This window comes from Drosophila novamexicana, unplaced genomic scaffold, assembly GCF_003285875.2.
Source record: "Drosophila novamexicana strain 15010-1031.04,08,12 unplaced genomic scaffold, DnovRS2.1 tig00000008-arrow-pilon, whole genome shotgun sequence".
Classification (NCBI taxonomy): Eukaryota; Metazoa; Arthropoda; class Insecta; order Diptera; family Drosophilidae; genus Drosophila; species Drosophila novamexicana.
The window spans coordinates 3,245,919-3,263,881 of NW_020824765.1; the positions used below are offsets into that span (position 1 = coordinate 3,245,919).

General features: G+C 38.4%; 6 protein-coding genes across 13 annotated transcripts in view; 2 read left to right on the forward strand and 4 right to left on the reverse strand.

Annotated features, from left to right (window-relative positions):
* LOC115759939 (guanine nucleotide exchange factor DBS) overlaps positions 1–8,401 on the reverse strand; it is a 41,865-nt gene extending 33,464 nt beyond the window's left edge. For 2 of the 7 annotated variants that reach the window (XM_030701195.1, XM_030701118.1), the window contains exon 1: positions 7,822–8,398. In XM_030701195.1, coding sequence (XP_030557055.1) covers positions 7,822–8,032 — 211 coding nt within the window. In that variant the 5' untranslated portion in view covers positions 8,033–8,398. Of the gene's footprint in view, positions 1–2,558; positions 2,912–5,697; positions 6,093–7,821 lie in introns of those variants that run through there. The other 5 variants (XM_030701350.1, XM_030701270.1, XM_030701432.1 and 2 more) reach the window with 4 other exon arrangements.
* A 541-nt stretch (positions 8,402–8,942) lies between these two features.
* LOC115760401 (deubiquitinase DESI2) lies at positions 8,943–10,969 on the forward strand. Its single transcript, XM_030701704.1, has 5 exons — positions 8,943–9,296; positions 9,576–9,738; positions 9,802–10,110; positions 10,185–10,273; positions 10,331–10,969. The coding sequence occupies exons 2-5, from the start codon at positions 9,607–9,609 to the stop codon at positions 10,410–10,412; spliced, it is 612 nt and encodes a 203-aa protein (XP_030557564.1). The 5' UTR covers positions 8,943–9,296; positions 9,576–9,606; the 3' UTR covers positions 10,413–10,969.
* A 121-nt stretch (positions 10,970–11,090) lies between these two features.
* LOC115760388 lies at positions 11,091–14,904 on the reverse strand. Of its 2 annotated transcripts, XM_030701688.1 has the most exons (4): positions 14,874–14,904; positions 14,346–14,403; positions 13,901–14,284; positions 11,091–13,839 (listed from the first exon to the last, which is right to left on the reverse strand). In XM_030701688.1, exons 2-4 carry the CDS (start codon positions 14,391–14,393, stop codon positions 11,368–11,370), a joined length of 2,904 nt encoding a protein of 967 aa, XP_030557548.1. In that variant the 5' UTR covers positions 14,394–14,403; positions 14,874–14,904; the 3' UTR covers positions 11,091–11,367. The 2 variants fall into 2 exon arrangements, with proteins under 2 accessions (XP_030557548.1, XP_030557555.1); XM_030701695.1 differs by lacking the exon at positions 14,874–14,904 and having other exon boundaries at positions 14,346–14,422.
* A 390-nt stretch (positions 14,905–15,294) lies between these two features.
* Positions 15,295–16,296, forward strand: LOC115759727 (proteasome subunit beta type-5). The gene is made up of 2 exons (XM_030700748.1): positions 15,295–15,481; positions 15,551–16,296. The coding sequence occupies exons 1-2, from the start codon at positions 15,335–15,337 to the stop codon at positions 16,241–16,243; spliced, it is 840 nt and encodes a 279-aa protein (XP_030556608.1). The 5' UTR covers positions 15,295–15,334; the 3' UTR covers positions 16,244–16,296.
* Positions 16,297–16,315: 19 nt separating this feature from the next.
* LOC115759740 lies at positions 16,316–16,815 on the reverse strand. Its single transcript, XM_030700776.1, has one exon. It carries the CDS (start codon positions 16,790–16,792, stop codon positions 16,331–16,333), a length of 462 nt encoding a protein of 153 aa, XP_030556636.1. The 5' UTR covers positions 16,793–16,815; the 3' UTR covers positions 16,316–16,330.
* A 317-nt stretch (positions 16,816–17,132) lies between these two features.
* Positions 17,133–17,918, reverse strand: LOC115759736 (pre-mRNA-splicing factor Syf2). The gene has a single exon (XM_030700762.1). It carries the CDS (start codon positions 17,834–17,836, stop codon positions 17,156–17,158), a length of 681 nt encoding a protein of 226 aa, XP_030556622.1. The 5' UTR covers positions 17,837–17,918; the 3' UTR covers positions 17,133–17,155.
* Between the last annotated feature and the right edge of the window lie 45 nt (positions 17,919–17,963).

Below are 17,963 nucleotides of genomic sequence, written 5' to 3' on the forward strand. Positions count from 1 at the left end.
AAAGAAAATAACTGGAAAGCTTTTCAATCACAATTAATCCCAAAATATATTAATGACAGAAACTAAATTAATTATCGTCACTTTTACAAGCAACCAAAGCCAACGCTTAAGATTATTTACTCTTGTTGACCTATTGCCTAGGGGCTTGCAGATATGTGAGAAGAATTGTCATTGGTGATAATATATATATACTCAGATTTTGGTTGCGTATAACGAAGAAAGTTGAACTTAAATGAATAGTTTGGTAAACAAAAATATATTTACAAAGCAAAAGTTTTTCAGGCAAGAACTTCAGGAGGAAAAGATCTTTACAAAACATATTCTATGTTGAAAATCCGGCTTCTCCAATGTCCAAAAGTAACGACAAAACTTATCATTCGATTACTTTCCCATATTATTTTTGTTAAGAGCAGAACTCAATCTTTTTTTAATATATTATTAAGAGTGTACTCAAAACTATCCTTCTTATATTATAGTATTAATTTCCATAAACTAAGCAATTGTTATACGGATTTATTTTTTAAATATTTGTATGTATGTATTTTAATAACAAAGGCGAATTCATAAGAAAAAGTTCTTATTAAATAAATTGTGTATACATATCTGTGTGAACATAAACATTAAGCATTGCATAGTACATGTGCGATATGTATATACAAATGTGCATCATTCGTGTGAAGAAGTTATAGATGGGGCGTTTCGTTTTTAGCTTGACCCATTTTCAGCTAGACGGAACACTTGCTTCTCCAATCTATGAACATTTAGCTGTTCCGCATATTTTTATGTCTGTTTTTTGGTCGGGCACTAAGCAGCTATGAGAAAGTTCGCTTGTCGCACGGAATTATTGATAACAAGCTAATAATAAGTAGGTGGGAATGCATCACATTGATCCAGTTATATATTTATAAATTTAATTAAGCCCACGAATCATAAAAGCTATTGTCGAAAGGGCCTACTTTTAACGTGCCACGGGCAAGGCCTGACAACATTATTCATATATACATACATACATACATACATACATACATACATATATACATACATACATACATACTTACTTACATACATACATACATACTTCCATACATACATACATACATACATACATACATACATACATACATACATACATACATACATACACACATACATACATACATACATACATACATACATACATACATACATACATACATACATACACACCTACATACCTACATACATACCTACATACATACCTACATACATACCTACATACCTATAATACCTACATACTTACAAACATACGCCCCCTGCTCCGCCCCCTTGGTCCTCCTCCTGCTCCTCCGCCATGCTCCTCCGGCTCCTCAGCTTCCAGCGTTGAAGCCGCCTGCGACTAATTCATAGGTGAAGCCTGCAGGCCTTACTTAAAATTTTGAGAATCGAGGAGGAGGGCAGCTTTAATAAACACGTAATCTTATTTAAATTTGCCACGCAACAAGAAAAGTTGGTCTGCTATTCGTATAGAAGACAATTTGCATGTTACATACATACATACATACGCAAATACATACATACACACACGCTCACACATACACACACACATTCACACATACATATATACATACATACATACATAATTACATGCACACATTTCATTTCAATCAATTTGGTATCTAACTCATTATTCTTAGTCAACAGTCATGCAAAAACAACTTGGTCATATCTCATCAGACTTGCACGAGGCTTGGCTCTTTGTTTACGGTTCGGCCTGTTGATCAATTTGGCATCCAAAGCTGGCAAGATTATTCTTGTAATATATATTTGTATATATAACTATTGGACAGTTAGCAGCAGAATTTATCAAAGAATCAAAACTTTATGTATGTATGTTTATGGATAAGTACGAATCTGGACAAAAGCAACGTAGTAATTCTTAATGAGGGTAGCACTGGACATGGTTAAATATATTTTGATTTCTAAAATTCTAAAACGGTTATTAAAGAAGCGTTGGAACATCATTAAGTTTACATAAAACATTCGAATTATTTATTAGAATCGCTTTGTATTGATTGATTGATTGAGAATATTTATCAATCAGTACTGCTGGCATTGTTTTAAACGGGAATCATAACAAGAAAACACGGTTGTCTTAGGCACGCTGCAGATTAAATACCCTTGAAAAATTATTGCTTACTTAACTAAGCTTAACTTGATTAGTTTCGTGAACTTGTTGCGACCGATTCTTCCCATAATACTCAATGAAAGATTAGACCGATATTGATAAGCTTTGGCTTAGTGAAACAAACAAGTGCCACGTTTAATCAAGATACTTTTTTAAAAAAATAAGTTTTTCATAGAAGAATTTAATTTTTGACCGATCACATCTATTGCAGCTGTACTTGATCTGAAATGCTGATCAAGAATATGATGTCTCCTTCTAAGCGTTAGACGAAACGAATGTGACTTGAAGCATTCTTACTTTGGTTCTTGTTTTCTATTATTAATGTTGTCATTTGTTTAATTGTTATTGAGCACGTAACATTCACAGTAATTGGGTATACAACTACTGAACATACCATCATGAGCTCCAGTTTGCAGGTTGCCCATTGAACTTGCCACTGGTATAGCCAGCAGATAAGTACGCATACGTTTTTAGTATAAGCACTGATTACGGCACGGCCAATGTAAATATTTCACATGCGGTGTTGTCTGATTTTGTGCCATATAGTAAAAGCATGTGCAAATGATCTGCTCAATTGCACAACACAGCTGATGATATGGAAACTACGAATCAATTTGAGCCTTAACCAAACACATATGTTTCACAAGGCAGTGAGTAGCATCACGGTGTTTCTCTCCTATGTTACGTATCAGGAGGGAAATAGCACAATTCCAAAATGAAAAGAAAATAGAATCTGGTAGTAAATGAAACGTTGCGTATGGTATTGCCACTGCGATATACAACGAGACTCTGGCAGTGAGACTCAGCATTGTTGGCCTCGTCATCATCAGCTGCTCAGCTGCTGCCAGGCGGAGAGACCTCGAGAGAGGCAACTGGAGAGAGAGAGAGAGAAAGCTTGCGTAAGAGAAAAGCACCATGAATACAGAGAAAAACCGTCATGAAGGTGATTGCTCGATGGCCAGAATCTAAATTTCCGACCAATTCTGAAAAAAAAGAGCGCCAATGCTCAGTTTGCCGGTCGTTTCTTTTTTGCTTTCCATTGATCAAGTTGGAAATGGCGTCTACTGCATTTCGAGTGCGAGTGCACAACACATTCGTTTGGCACCGACAAACACCTAATTGGAGCAGCGCGAAAACGAGTCAGTCAATGAACACTCAAGATCTCACATTCACACATGCACAGTACAGAAAAGTATCTGAAAGTTCTATGCGTGTTTCCCTCTCGACTGCCCACTGTCAATTGTGAATTGTAAAGCGTGTAACATCTGCCATAGAGCGCACACATGATAACGCCATAATGAAATAAACAGAGATTCAGTTCCGCAGAGCTGTTCCAATTCTATGGGCTTCCCGCTGCCGCAATTAACACAAACTTGATGTTATAATAGTTGTACTGGTCTATGTTACTCTATTAAAGTCGTAACAGGCAATTCCTGCTATCTTCGTTACATTCTACTCGTTTTTCCCATTTCATGATCACAGAGTGATAAGAATAGTCTTACGCTCCGGCTTGATATTGACATATTATGATGGGGGGAAAACCTTTCGAATACAGCTTAAATAATTATCTAAAGAGTACAAGCAAGGGTTGTGAACTTTTACTTTTACCGCTCGATATTTGACCCAAGTCTATGTTGATATTTGTCTCGAATTAGCAACATTTCTGTTTTGCGAATTTCAGTGCAATTTTCTGTGATTTATTTTTGGCCTTTAAAAAGACCGACACATTCAAAATACATATATTTTTACTTTAGAGCGAAGACGCAATTAGATTAAAGTGGAGTACTTTTTTTTAAATCTCAATACATATGCACAAGAATCATAAGATATCTCTACTTTTTGTTTGTATTTTCTAATTATTATTATTACTTCAATACAATCGATTAATATACGTAATAATTAATATAAATAATAGAGCACCGCACTTTAGTAATAATAAACTATTTATGGTCGGACTATAAACACCGAAGGTTATCAAGAATGCATTTCTTGTGAAGGCAAAGTCAAGTGCGGAAAAAAGAAAGCTAGTATGTTTGTAATAAGCGGTATCTTCAAGTCGGGCGCTTTCGACTAAAGCGTTCCTTTTTTTCTTGTTGTTAATTTGAAAGATGGTAAATTGCGATAAGAATCGGAAATTCAGCTTACGCTCTTTGATATATGTATCAATAACGATTGTATTTAGAGTTTCTTCTTATAAATGTGCGACTTGTTATAAGACTGCAGGGATCTTTATCTAGGGCACTCTAAAAATGCCTGTTTATTGTTTGTTTTTAAATAATTTTACTATTTATAGTGGTATCATCATTTTTAAAGGCAGCCTAATCCGATATGGGACATACGGGCGGGCCTTATTCTACCCTGAACCCATACAAATGGGTAAATAGGGTATAATAATTTAGTTTAATCTTCGACCTCATAAAATATGCATATACTTGGTCATCATCAATAGCCTATTCAATGTAGAACGCGACGATCTCAGAACCTATAAGAGCTAGAAACTTGAGCCTAGTCCCTACTAGTGCCTGCAAAGTACGAGTTGATTTCCGAGCATCGATAACTTGCCCCATTTCCCAACAATCGATAAGAATCGATATCGAACCCAGTTTTCATACCGAGCTGCTGTAGGTGTTGGTAGAAGAAGGTTCAGGCTAGCGCCCATTAATTAATTATTTTTTACTCGATATTATATTGAATTCAGCTAATGTAAAAAACCCGATACATATCTGCATTTTGTTGTATTTAAGGGACAATTACGGGACAAATTACCAATTCTCAAGGAAACCACAAAACAACCTGTGTTAGCTAATTTCCAGTGCTGGAAAACAACATTGCACCAGGAGCAAGGCACACTTGAGCCGAAATGTTGTAATTGATTTGACAGAACTGAATAAATTTATGGACATGTGCTCGCAATCTATTCTTATTCTTGATGTCTATCTGCTGTTTTGATAATTTCTCAGTCTAAGTAAACTATATAAATACTAGTCAGAACTTTGCAGTCGGGGGCAACCAGCTGGGCAATTATCTGTTGTCAGTGTAATAACAGCTGAAATACGAATTTATTAAATGAGGCACATGTGTATAATTAATTTGTTTATATACATTTGCCCGCTCATAGAGTAGTTTGTTGGGAAAATTGACAAATACAATCGATTCACGGCAAATATAAATGTCGTATATTGTGAAATGTTAATGTGCAATTTTTTATGGATAAATCATTATACGCCCTTAATGACTGTGCCTGAATGTTTACTTCAAAGCAAGTTCGTAATCGTACGTAAACAAAATATTAAACGTACTTATAAAACAATTTCGAATGATATGTGACTGACGAATCGCAATATATGAGGCGAGAAGTTAAGGCTTTCTGGTTTATGTACATGACAACTTATCTAATGTACAATATTGTTATCTGCCACACAGGGCCCTTTCGCTCCGGCGTTTTGTCTATAGATACTTAGCATATCAGTTTGGCAATGACGCCTAGGAAGTATATAGTTACAAACGACGCTATATACTGCATATGTACATACCCACATTCTATATGCACATAATAACATGCATGATTATTGTCGAAAGGTCATCATCGCTGTGTACTTCGATCAGATGTTAGGTGTTGTCAATTTAGTTGGTTTTGTCGATTTAACACAAAATGGGCAAACTATAAACAGATCTATAACAGTATTTACGCAAAATAACAATTGCAACCAAACAAATCACAGCTGAACGTGTTGTGTTATGTACTGCATACATATATGTACATAACACTATATATATTTATATATGGATATTAACTTGTGCATAAATAGTTTCTATGCATTTGCAGTATTAATAAGAACACGCGCGTCACGACTTATTTCAATTCACATATGTATATACACATATTAACGCACTTAAGTAGGATACATTAGTTGTATATTTCAACTGTGCACCGGGTTTATTTTTACGCAGCAGGGAAGAAGAAGAGCCAAACTCATATTAATAACATAACAGCGGGAATAACATTAACATAGCTATGTTAATAACAGTGGGTAAGAACACATTGATTCCTGAACTAAACATAGAGAATTAACAGATTACTTACTGCAAACGATTCGAAGCAACAACAGCAATAGCTAAATGAGAAGATTCAAATCCATGAGAACTTTTAAGAAAAACGGCAGCTTGGATTCAAATTTTTAACAGCGATCTAGTAGTTCCAATCTAACATGACTAGTTAGAGAAATATCGATAAGACCATAAATAACAAAAAATCAACACAGCTGTTGCATGTTAATTGCAGAATGGACTTTCTTAAATATGAAATATATTATTAATATATTACTTTGGTCAGTTTTAAGCTAATAAGCATTTCATTTTATAATGCTCATTTCTTTTTTTGAGGATACAGTCAGCCAAAGAAGTTTGCGAAGGGAAAACTACGGATCGGCAAGCTAGTGCAAAAGAACAACATAAAAGAGTCATCGAAAAAGTGATTAATCACTTAACGATCCATCATTTTTAACTGTTGATATATTTAAAAACGAAAAACGAATAATGATGTACACTTTGCATTTTTCTTAATACAAGCTTCTATGACACTTTGAAACTAAATTTATCATGCTGAAAAAACAACTAAGAACCAAGGCCACATTCGCCCATGCTAACTATTTACGTATCTGCGAGCGTGGGTTTGTAATAAAGCAACAGGCAAAAACAAATGAGAATCGCGGTTACCAGAGATTAGCAATAAGCGTCGTCTACCCTAAATAAAATTGAAACCCTCTTGCAGCGGTGCGCCAATTGTTATGAGGGTGTAACACTTAGTGGCATTTATGTGTACATACACATACATACATACATAACTATGTATTTCATAAGAGCGGCCATTTAAGTGCAGCTTAATGAGAGAAACGTATACAATATGCACCAGCAAACAGACAAGACGGTATTCCGTTTCCTTACAGCCCAATATATATTCTCTATATATAAGACTGTATGTTCTGACTGACTGACTGATTGGTAAGAGCTAGGAAGCTGAAATTTACTGAACGTTTGGGAAATCCGATCGATTTCAATCCGATCGATCTCAAACCCATTTTCAAAGATCTTCGTTCAAGTGAATTTTAGGGAAATCCATTCCTCCTTGTGGGAAACGAAGGTCAAAGATTTGATGGGTGAACTTTCGACTTCAAAATCATTCGTAAACTTCTGCCTGCCTTTTCTCTGGTTCTGCCTATTCTCTGGTCACTTAATCTATAGTCTAATACTAGCCTGATATTGCTGTGCATTATTATACGGACAGAAATCAAGTTGTTTTAATAAATAAATAAATCCTCAAATTAATTAATACCCATTAATATTAATATTTTTACCCCTTTGTGTGGTAACGCGTGCTCAAGTCGAATGGGTATATTTAGGTAGATAGATTAAGGTAAAATAGTAAGATAAAGTCCTGATAGTATGCTGATAAGCCCATTGCACTATATATACACGGGCGTACGAACGGAAAGAGAGCCTAGCCGTGACATTTATCAAGTAGGAAATGCCAATGGAAAATCAATATGTTGGTTGGTGAGTGGAGTAAGGAAGGGTAAGGCAATAGCCTTGATGCTTGACAGAATATATGATGTTTTCAACAAGAGCTTAGCTTTACCGCCCTATGGGAAAAAACTTACCTGACAGTTCCGATACGTCTAGACAGCTGGATCGGCTTTTGGTTCTTTGCAGCAAACGTTGCAGGGGCTGCTGTCGTTGAGGACTGCCATTGGACTGTCCATCGGAGCCGCTGACCCAGTCGGTATCGATGGCCTTGGATGCACTACGCTTAAAATGCTCCAAAAAGTGATCAATTTGCTTCTCTATGGAACTGGACGGCGAACTTTCCATTTTAACTTTTACATTTCCAAGACAATTTTCTTAATTTGGCCTTAAATTTATGCTGCACTTTAACAAGAAATAAAGTCCAATTGAATGTTTGGCACTTATCAAATGGACGACGATACACAATTATCAGGCTTGTAAATAATTTATATTTTTCTTATGCCTTGCGTTGATTTTATTCGAACTTTACACAAGAAAACAATTTTTTTATCTCTACACTAATATTTGCTGCATTTTGTGTCGGGTCCTTTCGGATGACTCAACCTTAAACGCTCTTCCGCATCGCTCAACCAAGACTGAGAGCACGGCGTGGCTAGCTGTTGCCACTGCCACAGATTAACTGAGCGAGCGAGTGTCTCTGAGGATATACCCAGAAGTTGGCTGTGGACGCCGCCACGACTGGGAGAGCCGGCATGCAATGCTCGTTTTTATTTTTGCTTCCTCTGTTGCCCTCTCAGTGACGCCGAAAGCTCTGCTTGCCACGTGTTGTTTGTGAATTAAAATCTCTGTCATGCGCACTAATGCAGCACTTACAGGTTAATACGTACATGCATATGTATTTACGTAAATGTTTATATGCTACTTTTGCCATATCAGCTGTTCGTATAGTTACTCTCCCTATGATAATAAAAGCCGTATTGTTTTTTTTCTTGTTTTTGCTTTAGCTATTATGGATGTCTTCACTCTTAGAGCAAACCCACTTATTCAACCTTAATTATAAAACTTTAAAGTGTAACTAAGCAATTCCAGCTTGAGACCAATGCTGTTGAATATAAATCTATTATTGTGTCTGCAAGAATATGATTAGCTCAAATGAAATATAAAAATAATTTGTACAAAATTTTCTAAAATTTGTTATGGAAACAAAATCAATCACACATTTTCAAAGGTCGGACTTGCACAATTAAATGAATTGTTCTCAGATTTGAGATCAACTTTATGTTAAAATATAAGAAGTAACGGTTTATTTGGGTTTTTAAAATTTGAAAAGTTTCAGTAGAGCTTGCGCGACATTCGATTGACAATCAACTCGATAGATTGAATAACGAATAAGAACCTATTTCAGTAGTTCGATAAAATGAACCAATGAACGGTACTAAACTGGGCCGATACAACTCTACAATCAATCCATAAACAAAAAAATTGTTGTGTATAAAATTAAAACAGACGCGGAAGTAAATAAAACAATAAATGCGCAGCTCTTAACATTAGCCAATTACAAATTGTCAACTTCCTCTGGATTATGGGATATTAGGGTCCTGTAAATCGAGTAAGTTGTTTGGAATGACACATTTTTAATACTTGTATGCATGTATACATGTGTGTATGTAGATGATTGAATATATATCGTGTATACATATGTATGCATGTACTTGAACATATGTGCATACAAAAATGTACTTTTGAACAACGTACATACATATGTACATATGGATATGCAAGTGGAAATGATTTAGGCTTAACTCCGAATTGAATTACTTTTTTAGAATTATTTATAGACATTTTCATCGAAAGTTTGTGTCTCATACAAATCAATCTTTTGTTGTAGTAAGAAAGAAAACCAACAACGCATTTAATCAATGTTCTCCAACGGGCTGCCGTGCAACCTGTCTTTTCCGAGCTGCCTAAGTGTCCCGAAAGATGGTAATGAGGAGCTCTTGCCATCCAATATGGGCACAAGAGAACCAGTTATTCTTAACGTATATGACATGGTAAGGAGCAACAAGGATTTATTGGATTGACATATTTGCTTACCCATTTTGTATTGTTCGCAGTACTGGATTAACGAGTATACCACATCGATTGGTCTGGGCGTATTCCATTCCGGCGTAGAAGCATTCGGCACGGAATTTGCGTACGGTGGCCATCCATTTCCGTTTACTGGCGTTTTTGAAATATCACCACGCGACCACGACGAGCTGGGTGAACAATTTCAATTCCGACAGAGCATACAAATCGGCTGTACCGACTTTACCTATGAGGAAGTTCGTCGCCTTGTCGAGGAATTGGGGAATCAATTTCGCGGAGATCGTTATCACCTTATGAACAATAATTGTAACCACTTTTCGGGCAACTTGACACAGGTATGCGCATACGTGACTCAAAAACCTCAAATGGTGGTTGCAATAACAGCTTTTATTATTGGCATCTTCAACAGATACTTTGCGGCCAAGAAATACCTAGTTGGGTGAACCGTCTTGCACATTTCAGCTCCTGTGTGCCATTTTTACAAAGATGCCTACCAAAGTGAGTTGGCTGAAAGAGATATATGCAATATAAATATGCGATATTTGTCTATTTTAGAGAGTGGCTAACACCGAATGCCTTGCAGCAAAGTATAACTACAATCCAAGAGCGCGAAGACTCGGACAATAGTCCCCTTTGAGACATTACCTGATCTTAAAATATTCGTAACTTGCAAAGTCCCAAGCGAGCGCAACTCATCCCTGCTGTCTTAAGACCAACAATATTGTTAAGTTAAATTGAGGAAAGCCGGGTTATCTATCGACACTCATTTCATTAAAGCCAAGATAAAAATTTCCAATAGATTGCAAAAGTAATAATGTTAATAGGTTTATATTAGGCTACATTAAAAGCGAATAAATTATTGGCTACTGTAACTTGTAATTTGACTATTGAGAATTAAGATATTATTAAGTGGCCGATAAGTATAAGTGAGTAGAGGGCAGCAGCAGCAGCAATCAGTACACTTTCTGCGACATCATTTATAGAATTTTGAATTTAATATTAAACATCGAGAAAAACCATTTCTAAGAAAATGCTAAAATGTATTAACAAACAAGCATATTATATGTAGTTATTGATATCAAAGTTGTCATCAATAGTTAATTTATAAACATTTTTTTTTTTTAATTTATTTTTACAATGTCGAAAGCCGCATGTCTATCAAAACACCAAAACGATCTGTTATCAATAAATATGTACTTGACATTCTGATATTTACACACACATTAATACTATTATTATATTAAAAGATTTTTAAAGAAAATATATTTTAATTCAATAATAACACTATACGTAGTTATTCATAGTCGTACGCTTAAGTGAAGATACAGAATAAGTACATACATGCATACACATGTATATTTTCAGACAAATAGTGCCAAACAAATGCTGCGAATTATGAAATTTAACTGCTAATGTTGCTACTTTGCGGCCAATCGTCCAGAATATGATTTGACAAATAACTGGTATAGTGCAACATAAAGAGGATAACATATAAATACATATAAATAATTATGATAAATACATTGTGACAACTATTTACAAAATGGTAGCTACAAAATCTGCACAGTTGATTGTCCTTTCTTAAATTTAACTCAAACTAGGCTGGAAACATTATTGTATAAGCCGACAGATGCGATTTCATCCACGTCAATATCGACGTCACCGTTTAAGACATTATGCGGCAGCTGATTTCGGAACATCATGGAATGCGCTCTAATAGAGTTGACATTTTGAACCAGATTTCCATGCAGATATTGAAGCTGATTGTTGTCAGCCACATTAGGAGCTTGGCCAATGTACTCTTGATGCAATGGTTCATGATCATGTGATTGAATATGGAGAGTTAGAGATGAGCTGGGTGCATCAAACTCTTGCTGTCCCGTATAGCCCCCAGCAAACATAGCATTTCCTATATCTCCGGAGTACATCTTTTGTGTTCTTTGCGTATTTTGTGACCGATGCGGGAGATCGTGAAAATATGCATCTTTGGGTATTTGCCTTTCAGCTACGCCGAACTGTCGGGGTTTCCTCATGTGGGTTGAGTACAGAGAGGAAGGATTTTGCAACGGAAGCTGAGGAGCGCCTACATGGGTGGAAATACTGTGTAAGCTGTTATTCAAATGCGGGGTCATTATATTTGAATGCTGTGAATCTGAGCTTAAGGTCACATCATTGTCAAACTGATTGCTCGAATCTATTTTATCCTGCAAATGTGCTACCATGTCTTTGACTTGGCCTGTATTAGATTTCTTTAGGTACTTTATCTCACTGTTTTTAATTTCAACCTTTCCAACAGCATCATTGGAGCTTTGCCTTATAGGTAGCCCGCTTGGGTGATCTGCAATGTCTCCTTCAGCAAAACCGATGGGATTCGAATTAAATGGAGTTGGGTTTGCCACGTAGTTGTCCTCTAAACATAGTGGTTGTCGTTTCATTAAATTGGATATAGATTTGGGGCAACCTATGCGGGACTGTCGCGCATGAAACACAGCATCTGTGCTACAAGACGGTGACGGAGTGTCGTGGGCTTGCTCCTTATAAAGTAACTTGTCTCCACATATTCTGTCCGCATTCTGGTTGAAAGCCACGTCGTCTTTGCTATTATCCGTGAAAACGCCATCCTTGCGGAGTGCCTTAATAACCGTATTCAACATGTTTTCACCTCTACCAATACAATGATAGTACTTTTGGCCGCCTGGAGGCGTGGTTTCAAACTCCCAACTGTTCGAGTTCTGTGAGGGATTCGAAGTTTCACTAGAGTTGGGATACCGTCGCTGCACATTCGTATACTCATCATAGCTCGGACTGTTGCCATTCTCTTTATTTTCTAGCAGGAGACACGGATTCTCTGGGCTATACATGGATGGGTTGCTTTGTTCCGGCGAAAGTGAGCACAGCTGCCGTTTACTCTCTTGTTCATTATCTCTCTCCATGATAAGAGTTGTTTTCTCCAACAAATCTCCAAGTCGCTCTGATACCTTAAGGAAATCCTGTTTTAATTCATCCAGTTTCGATTGCTTAAGTTCCTCCTGAGCTGCCGAAACGGCTGAGGCCATGACATCATTGCAATTTTCCGGTATTCCAGTACTAGAGTTGGAACGAGAATCGCTCTCAACTGGCACATCGTTCGAATGGGGATGGTAGACAACATCAACAACAGTTTGATTTTCCTTTTCTAAAATGTCCACACTCTTAGAATTAGACATTTTGCCGTTTTCAAAATTGCTTTCAAGCAAATCCAAGCTTCGGCATCGAGACAATGTCCGTTCGACTCTTTGACTTTTGGTTTGATTGTCAAATGTGGAGCGAAATGGTTCCCCACGTCGGAGATATTCGTTGAGGTATTGCCTCTTGCTCTCACAACGAATCCGATCCTCGATCATCGTTCGGGTCAGCTGCTCGATTTGGTCATTCGTTTTTATCGCCAGCGCTTGGACCTTGTGGCCCAGTCGTTCCTTTGTTTTGTGTACATACTTCTTTAGACTTTTGCGATTACAGTTCAATTTATTTTCTATATGCCGGAAGAAGGGGCCACAATAGCATGTGTTACCAACACTCACTGGTCCCTTGTGTATGTTACCGGCGAGGTCAAGAAAATATTGTTCGCCTTGCTTTAGCGGTTCTTTGGGTAAGGTCTCCAGTTTGGGCGATGGAAAGGAGCGCGGATCGGGAAAGTAGTGGCAGCCATAAGGGGACCAATTGATCGCATTATCTGCACTATCTTTATCTTTATCCTGAGCTGGCATTAATTTCTCATGTTCCTTTGGCTTTTCCTTACGGTTACGTATACGCTTTGGAGTGCTCAGAATTTCATTGATTTCCCGGTAATTCTTTCTGATCGCAATGTTTTGAGGCGTCTCGCCTTGTGCGTTCTTCACATTCAAACGTGCATCTGCCTCCAGTAAAATGCGCGTCAGCTTCCGGCGGCCCATGGCGCAAGTAATGTGCAACGCAGTGTCCCCATTCAGGTTCGTCCTGTTGGGGTCACACAATGCCGAAAGAAGGATACGCGTAACGCCTGCATGGCCATAACGGCATGCAGTATGTAGCGCAGTATCGCCGTACTGAGTGGAATGCCGATTATTAGTTATGATATGAACAATGTAATATATAAATACAACTAACCTTGTTCTGAACATCGGGATCTGCCCCGGCCATCAACAACTCCCTAGAGCTTTGATTATGGCCATTTTGCGCTGCCAAATGAAGCGCCGAAAGACCCTCGTTATTAATAATGTTCAGCGTGCTATTGTGCAGAGCCTCGATCGTGTTTGCCACCCTCGCCTTCAGCCTGCTCTTCTCCTTCTGCTGCGGTTTTGTGGGTGGGGGAGCGCAGAGTAACTTTACGCAGCGACTGAGCCCACGGCTGGCTGCTTCATGCAAGGCTGTGTTGCCCTGGATAGACTCTCTGGCCAGGCGATCAGCACTGCTGGACAGCAATATTTGGACACGCTTGTCGTCTCCTGCCGCAACTGCTTCGTGCAATGACGTCCAGTTTCTGGAGTCATGCTGAAATGAATGAATATTACGAAATATACTATGCACCGATACGATTTCTTTTTGGACAAACCCCGGAAATGGCATTCGGCAGGGCTTCCTGTTTCAGGTTGTGATCCATACTGCATTGTCTAAAAGCAAATTCGGAAATAAAATTGTTTGCAATCGACTAAAAAACAAGTCAACAATACACTTATCCATGCGTGTATGTATGTGTGTGTGTGTGTAAGTACAATGCCCATAAAAATACGTTGCACTTTTGGTGTACTTGAATACATACATACATACATACCCACACACATTCATTGTACGCACGCATTCACATATTTAGATGCTTTTCGAATTTTTTAGCATATCCTTTTCTTATTTTGCAATGTTTATGGTTGAATTAAATTCTTTTTGTTAACTTTAGGCACGTTTCACAAATACAACAATATTTTGCCAATCGAAGTCGACCGCTTTGCAGCGAATTTAAGCACTGCCCAGACTTACAACTTAAGTTGCTGTTAATACCGTTATTCGTTAGATTTCTGGTTTTTTAGCACGTTTTACTTTATAATTTGAAAACAATAATCAGCAACTTGCGTTATATTTTGCTTACATTTAGTAAACGCCCAGAGATAATTTGGCTTTAAGCCAGGCCTAAAGGAAAATAGAAGAGAAAATTGAGGCGAATTGCAAAATTGGCAACAGGTTTGTTCATGGTTGTCACCTATTGATCATATCGAAAATTTATCGCCAGTCTACGTGATATCGAAAGTATCGATCATGACGTTCTTGTTATGTATAAAAAGCCCCACTTAAAAGCGCTCAATTTTTTTTAAGTATAATTGCTTTAATCACATTTATTTGATGCAAAACTGGGAGACGAGTAACGGCCTCTTTTTCAAGAACAACTGACTGTTCACTGTTAATAACATTATGTAAATGTTAAAGTAATTGGGGTGCCCATAACTGTATGTATCGCAGTGTTGGGTAATTTTCATTAATTTTTGTCATCTCATCACAAAATAATTTTCAATTCCCGTGTCGGCAAACTAAAGGAAAGATATAATAAATACAATGGCTTTAGCAGAAATTTGTAAAATTTCCAATGCTTCATATATGAAGCCAGCTGCTTGGACTTCAACGGAAGTCGAGAACGAGCTCAACGCATTCACCAGTAATATTGCAAATCCATATACATTGGCGGCGCCCCCGTTTGAGAATGTAAGCGAAATATAAAAATATATATCCATATCATTATAAATAAGTAAACGATTAAACATTCTTCTGCAGCCCCTTGAAAACTTGAACAAAATCCAAGCAAACGCTAGTAACAGCGGCGTTAAGATAAACTTTGATCACGGCACCACAACTCTGGGTTTCAAGTACCAAGGCGGCGTCATATTAGCCGTGGATTCGCGTGCAACCGGAGGTCAATACATTGGCTCGCAGTCAATGAAGAAAATTGTCGAAATCAACCAGTTCTTGCTTGGAACATTGGCCGGCGGTGCCGCTGACTGTGTCTACTGGGATCGCGTGCTGGCAAAGGAATGTCGCCTACACGAGCTGCGAAACAAGGAACGCATCTCGGTGGCTGCGGCCAGCAAGATCATGGCAAATATCGCTCACGAGTACAAGGGCATGGGTCTAAGCATGGGCATGATGTTGGCCGGGTATGACAAGCGCGGACCAGGACTGTACTACGTGGACTCGGAAGGATCACGCACTCCCGGCAACGTATTTTCGGTTGGCAGCGGTTCTATTTATGCTTTCGGAGTCCTGGACTCAGGCTACCACTGGGACTTGAAGGACACTGAAGCACAGGAGCTGGGTCGCCGTGCCATTTACCATGCCACATTCCGTGATGCTTATTCGGGCGGAATTGTTCGCGTGTACCACATGACTCCAAATGGCTGGATCAAAATTTCAGAAACAGACTGCATGGAGCTTCACTACAAATACAAGGAGCAGAACAAAGCAAAATAATATCTTATGTTAACAATTGCACAGCAACAAATTATGGAGATACAAAAACATTAAATGCTAAATGAATAAAATTGTGTTTGTTTTGGCTTAATGGTTTATTTGTTCGTAATTTTTGCCAAGCTTGGGCAGATCTTCCTTCGGTTGCTCACTCTTTCTTTGAGTTTTGATACTCTCCAAAGTTTCCTTGTGTCGCTCTTCTGCGCGCTTTTGCTTGAAGGTGCGCTTGGCATTTGTCTTGGTCCTTCTTGCGGGTTTGCGGTGCAGCTGCGCTAGCTCATGTCCAACGTCCAGATCCGGCGGTATATGCATCAGACGAATCATACGATTGCGTATCATGAAGTGGTCGAACGCATGGTACTGACCATTACGATCAATAAAAACGGCGTCTGTCAGCTCGCATGTCATATGGCCGTCAGCGATACTTATAATCCCTGCCACGGATGTCTCATTTCGTAGATCTATGAGCACGGCACGTCCTTGCAGTATTACGGGCAAACAGTTTAATGTGTTTGAAATCAAATACTTTTCACGTGCGCTAAAATTGTGCATTATGTCTATTGTCTGAATAAATTACCATAATACTCTGACGAACGAGTTTTTAATATGCCTATATGCAAATTTTTTGAAATGCAGAACTAACTAAACAAACCTTGTATGAAGAGGGACCAATTAATGCCATTATTAGATTGTATTTTTTTAGCTTACGAGCTGGTATTTAATACCAACAGCGCGGTATTTTTCGCCAATAGGTAGACGGCCAAATAACTGCACCTCATACGTGCTACAACTTGAAATAAGTTGGCGTTTAGATGTATGTACATAGACATGTTTATATAGCTTTCTTTCTAGGTACAAATGCCATTATGAACTAGGTTTGACATTTTAGTCAAATTGTTTGCCTTAAAATTAGGTTTAGATTGCCGTGCCGCGCTCCAGATTTTGCTTAATTTCAGCCGTGTGCTCGCCGTAGAAACGATCCAACTTCTTGTTGAATTTTGAGTTGCGTTCGTTTATAAAGTCGACATCGGCGTCGTCGTTATAGATTCGTCGTCTGGAATACTTCTTTCTGCGATCGATTTGCTGCTCCAAGTCTTTAACCATATTGTTAATAGCACTAGGCGTGTCCTTGGTAAGCAAATGAAGCGTCGTGTTTGGGCCGCCGTAAAAGGCCTCGCCGAGTTCAGCCTTTTGTTTTTCATACTTGGCCATGTCGCGAACTGGCATATTCTTGACCAGGCGATTATATTGCCTGGCTGTTTGCGCCTCGTATGTGGAGAAGCCCAAGTCGGGATTATCTTTGCGTTTCTTCTTTTTCTCTATGCGTTCCGCATCGATGGCAGACACCTTGAGCAGCTGCAGGCGCTCATAATCTTTGCCAGCAGCCTCTGCATCTGCGCGTGCCTTGTCATCTGCTAGCAACCATTCTGCTTGTCGCTTACGAGCCTCCCAGTTGCTGGGCAGTTTTTTACGTGCGTCTTCTGCGACGACTTCTTGGTGGTTTTGTGTGCGCGCCTCCTGGCGCTGTTTGTGCAGCTCGAGTAAACGTGCCTTGCGTTCGGCCAACTTATCCGAAGCGGATTTGCTCGTTTCCATTGTTCAGTTACGAGTATTTTTTATGTATTTTGTGTTTTCTTTTGTTTTGTAAATTGTGTCTTGTTCTTCCTTTCGTAAAATGAAAGTGTAAGTAAGACAAGTTGGCAGCACTGTACTTATCAGCTGT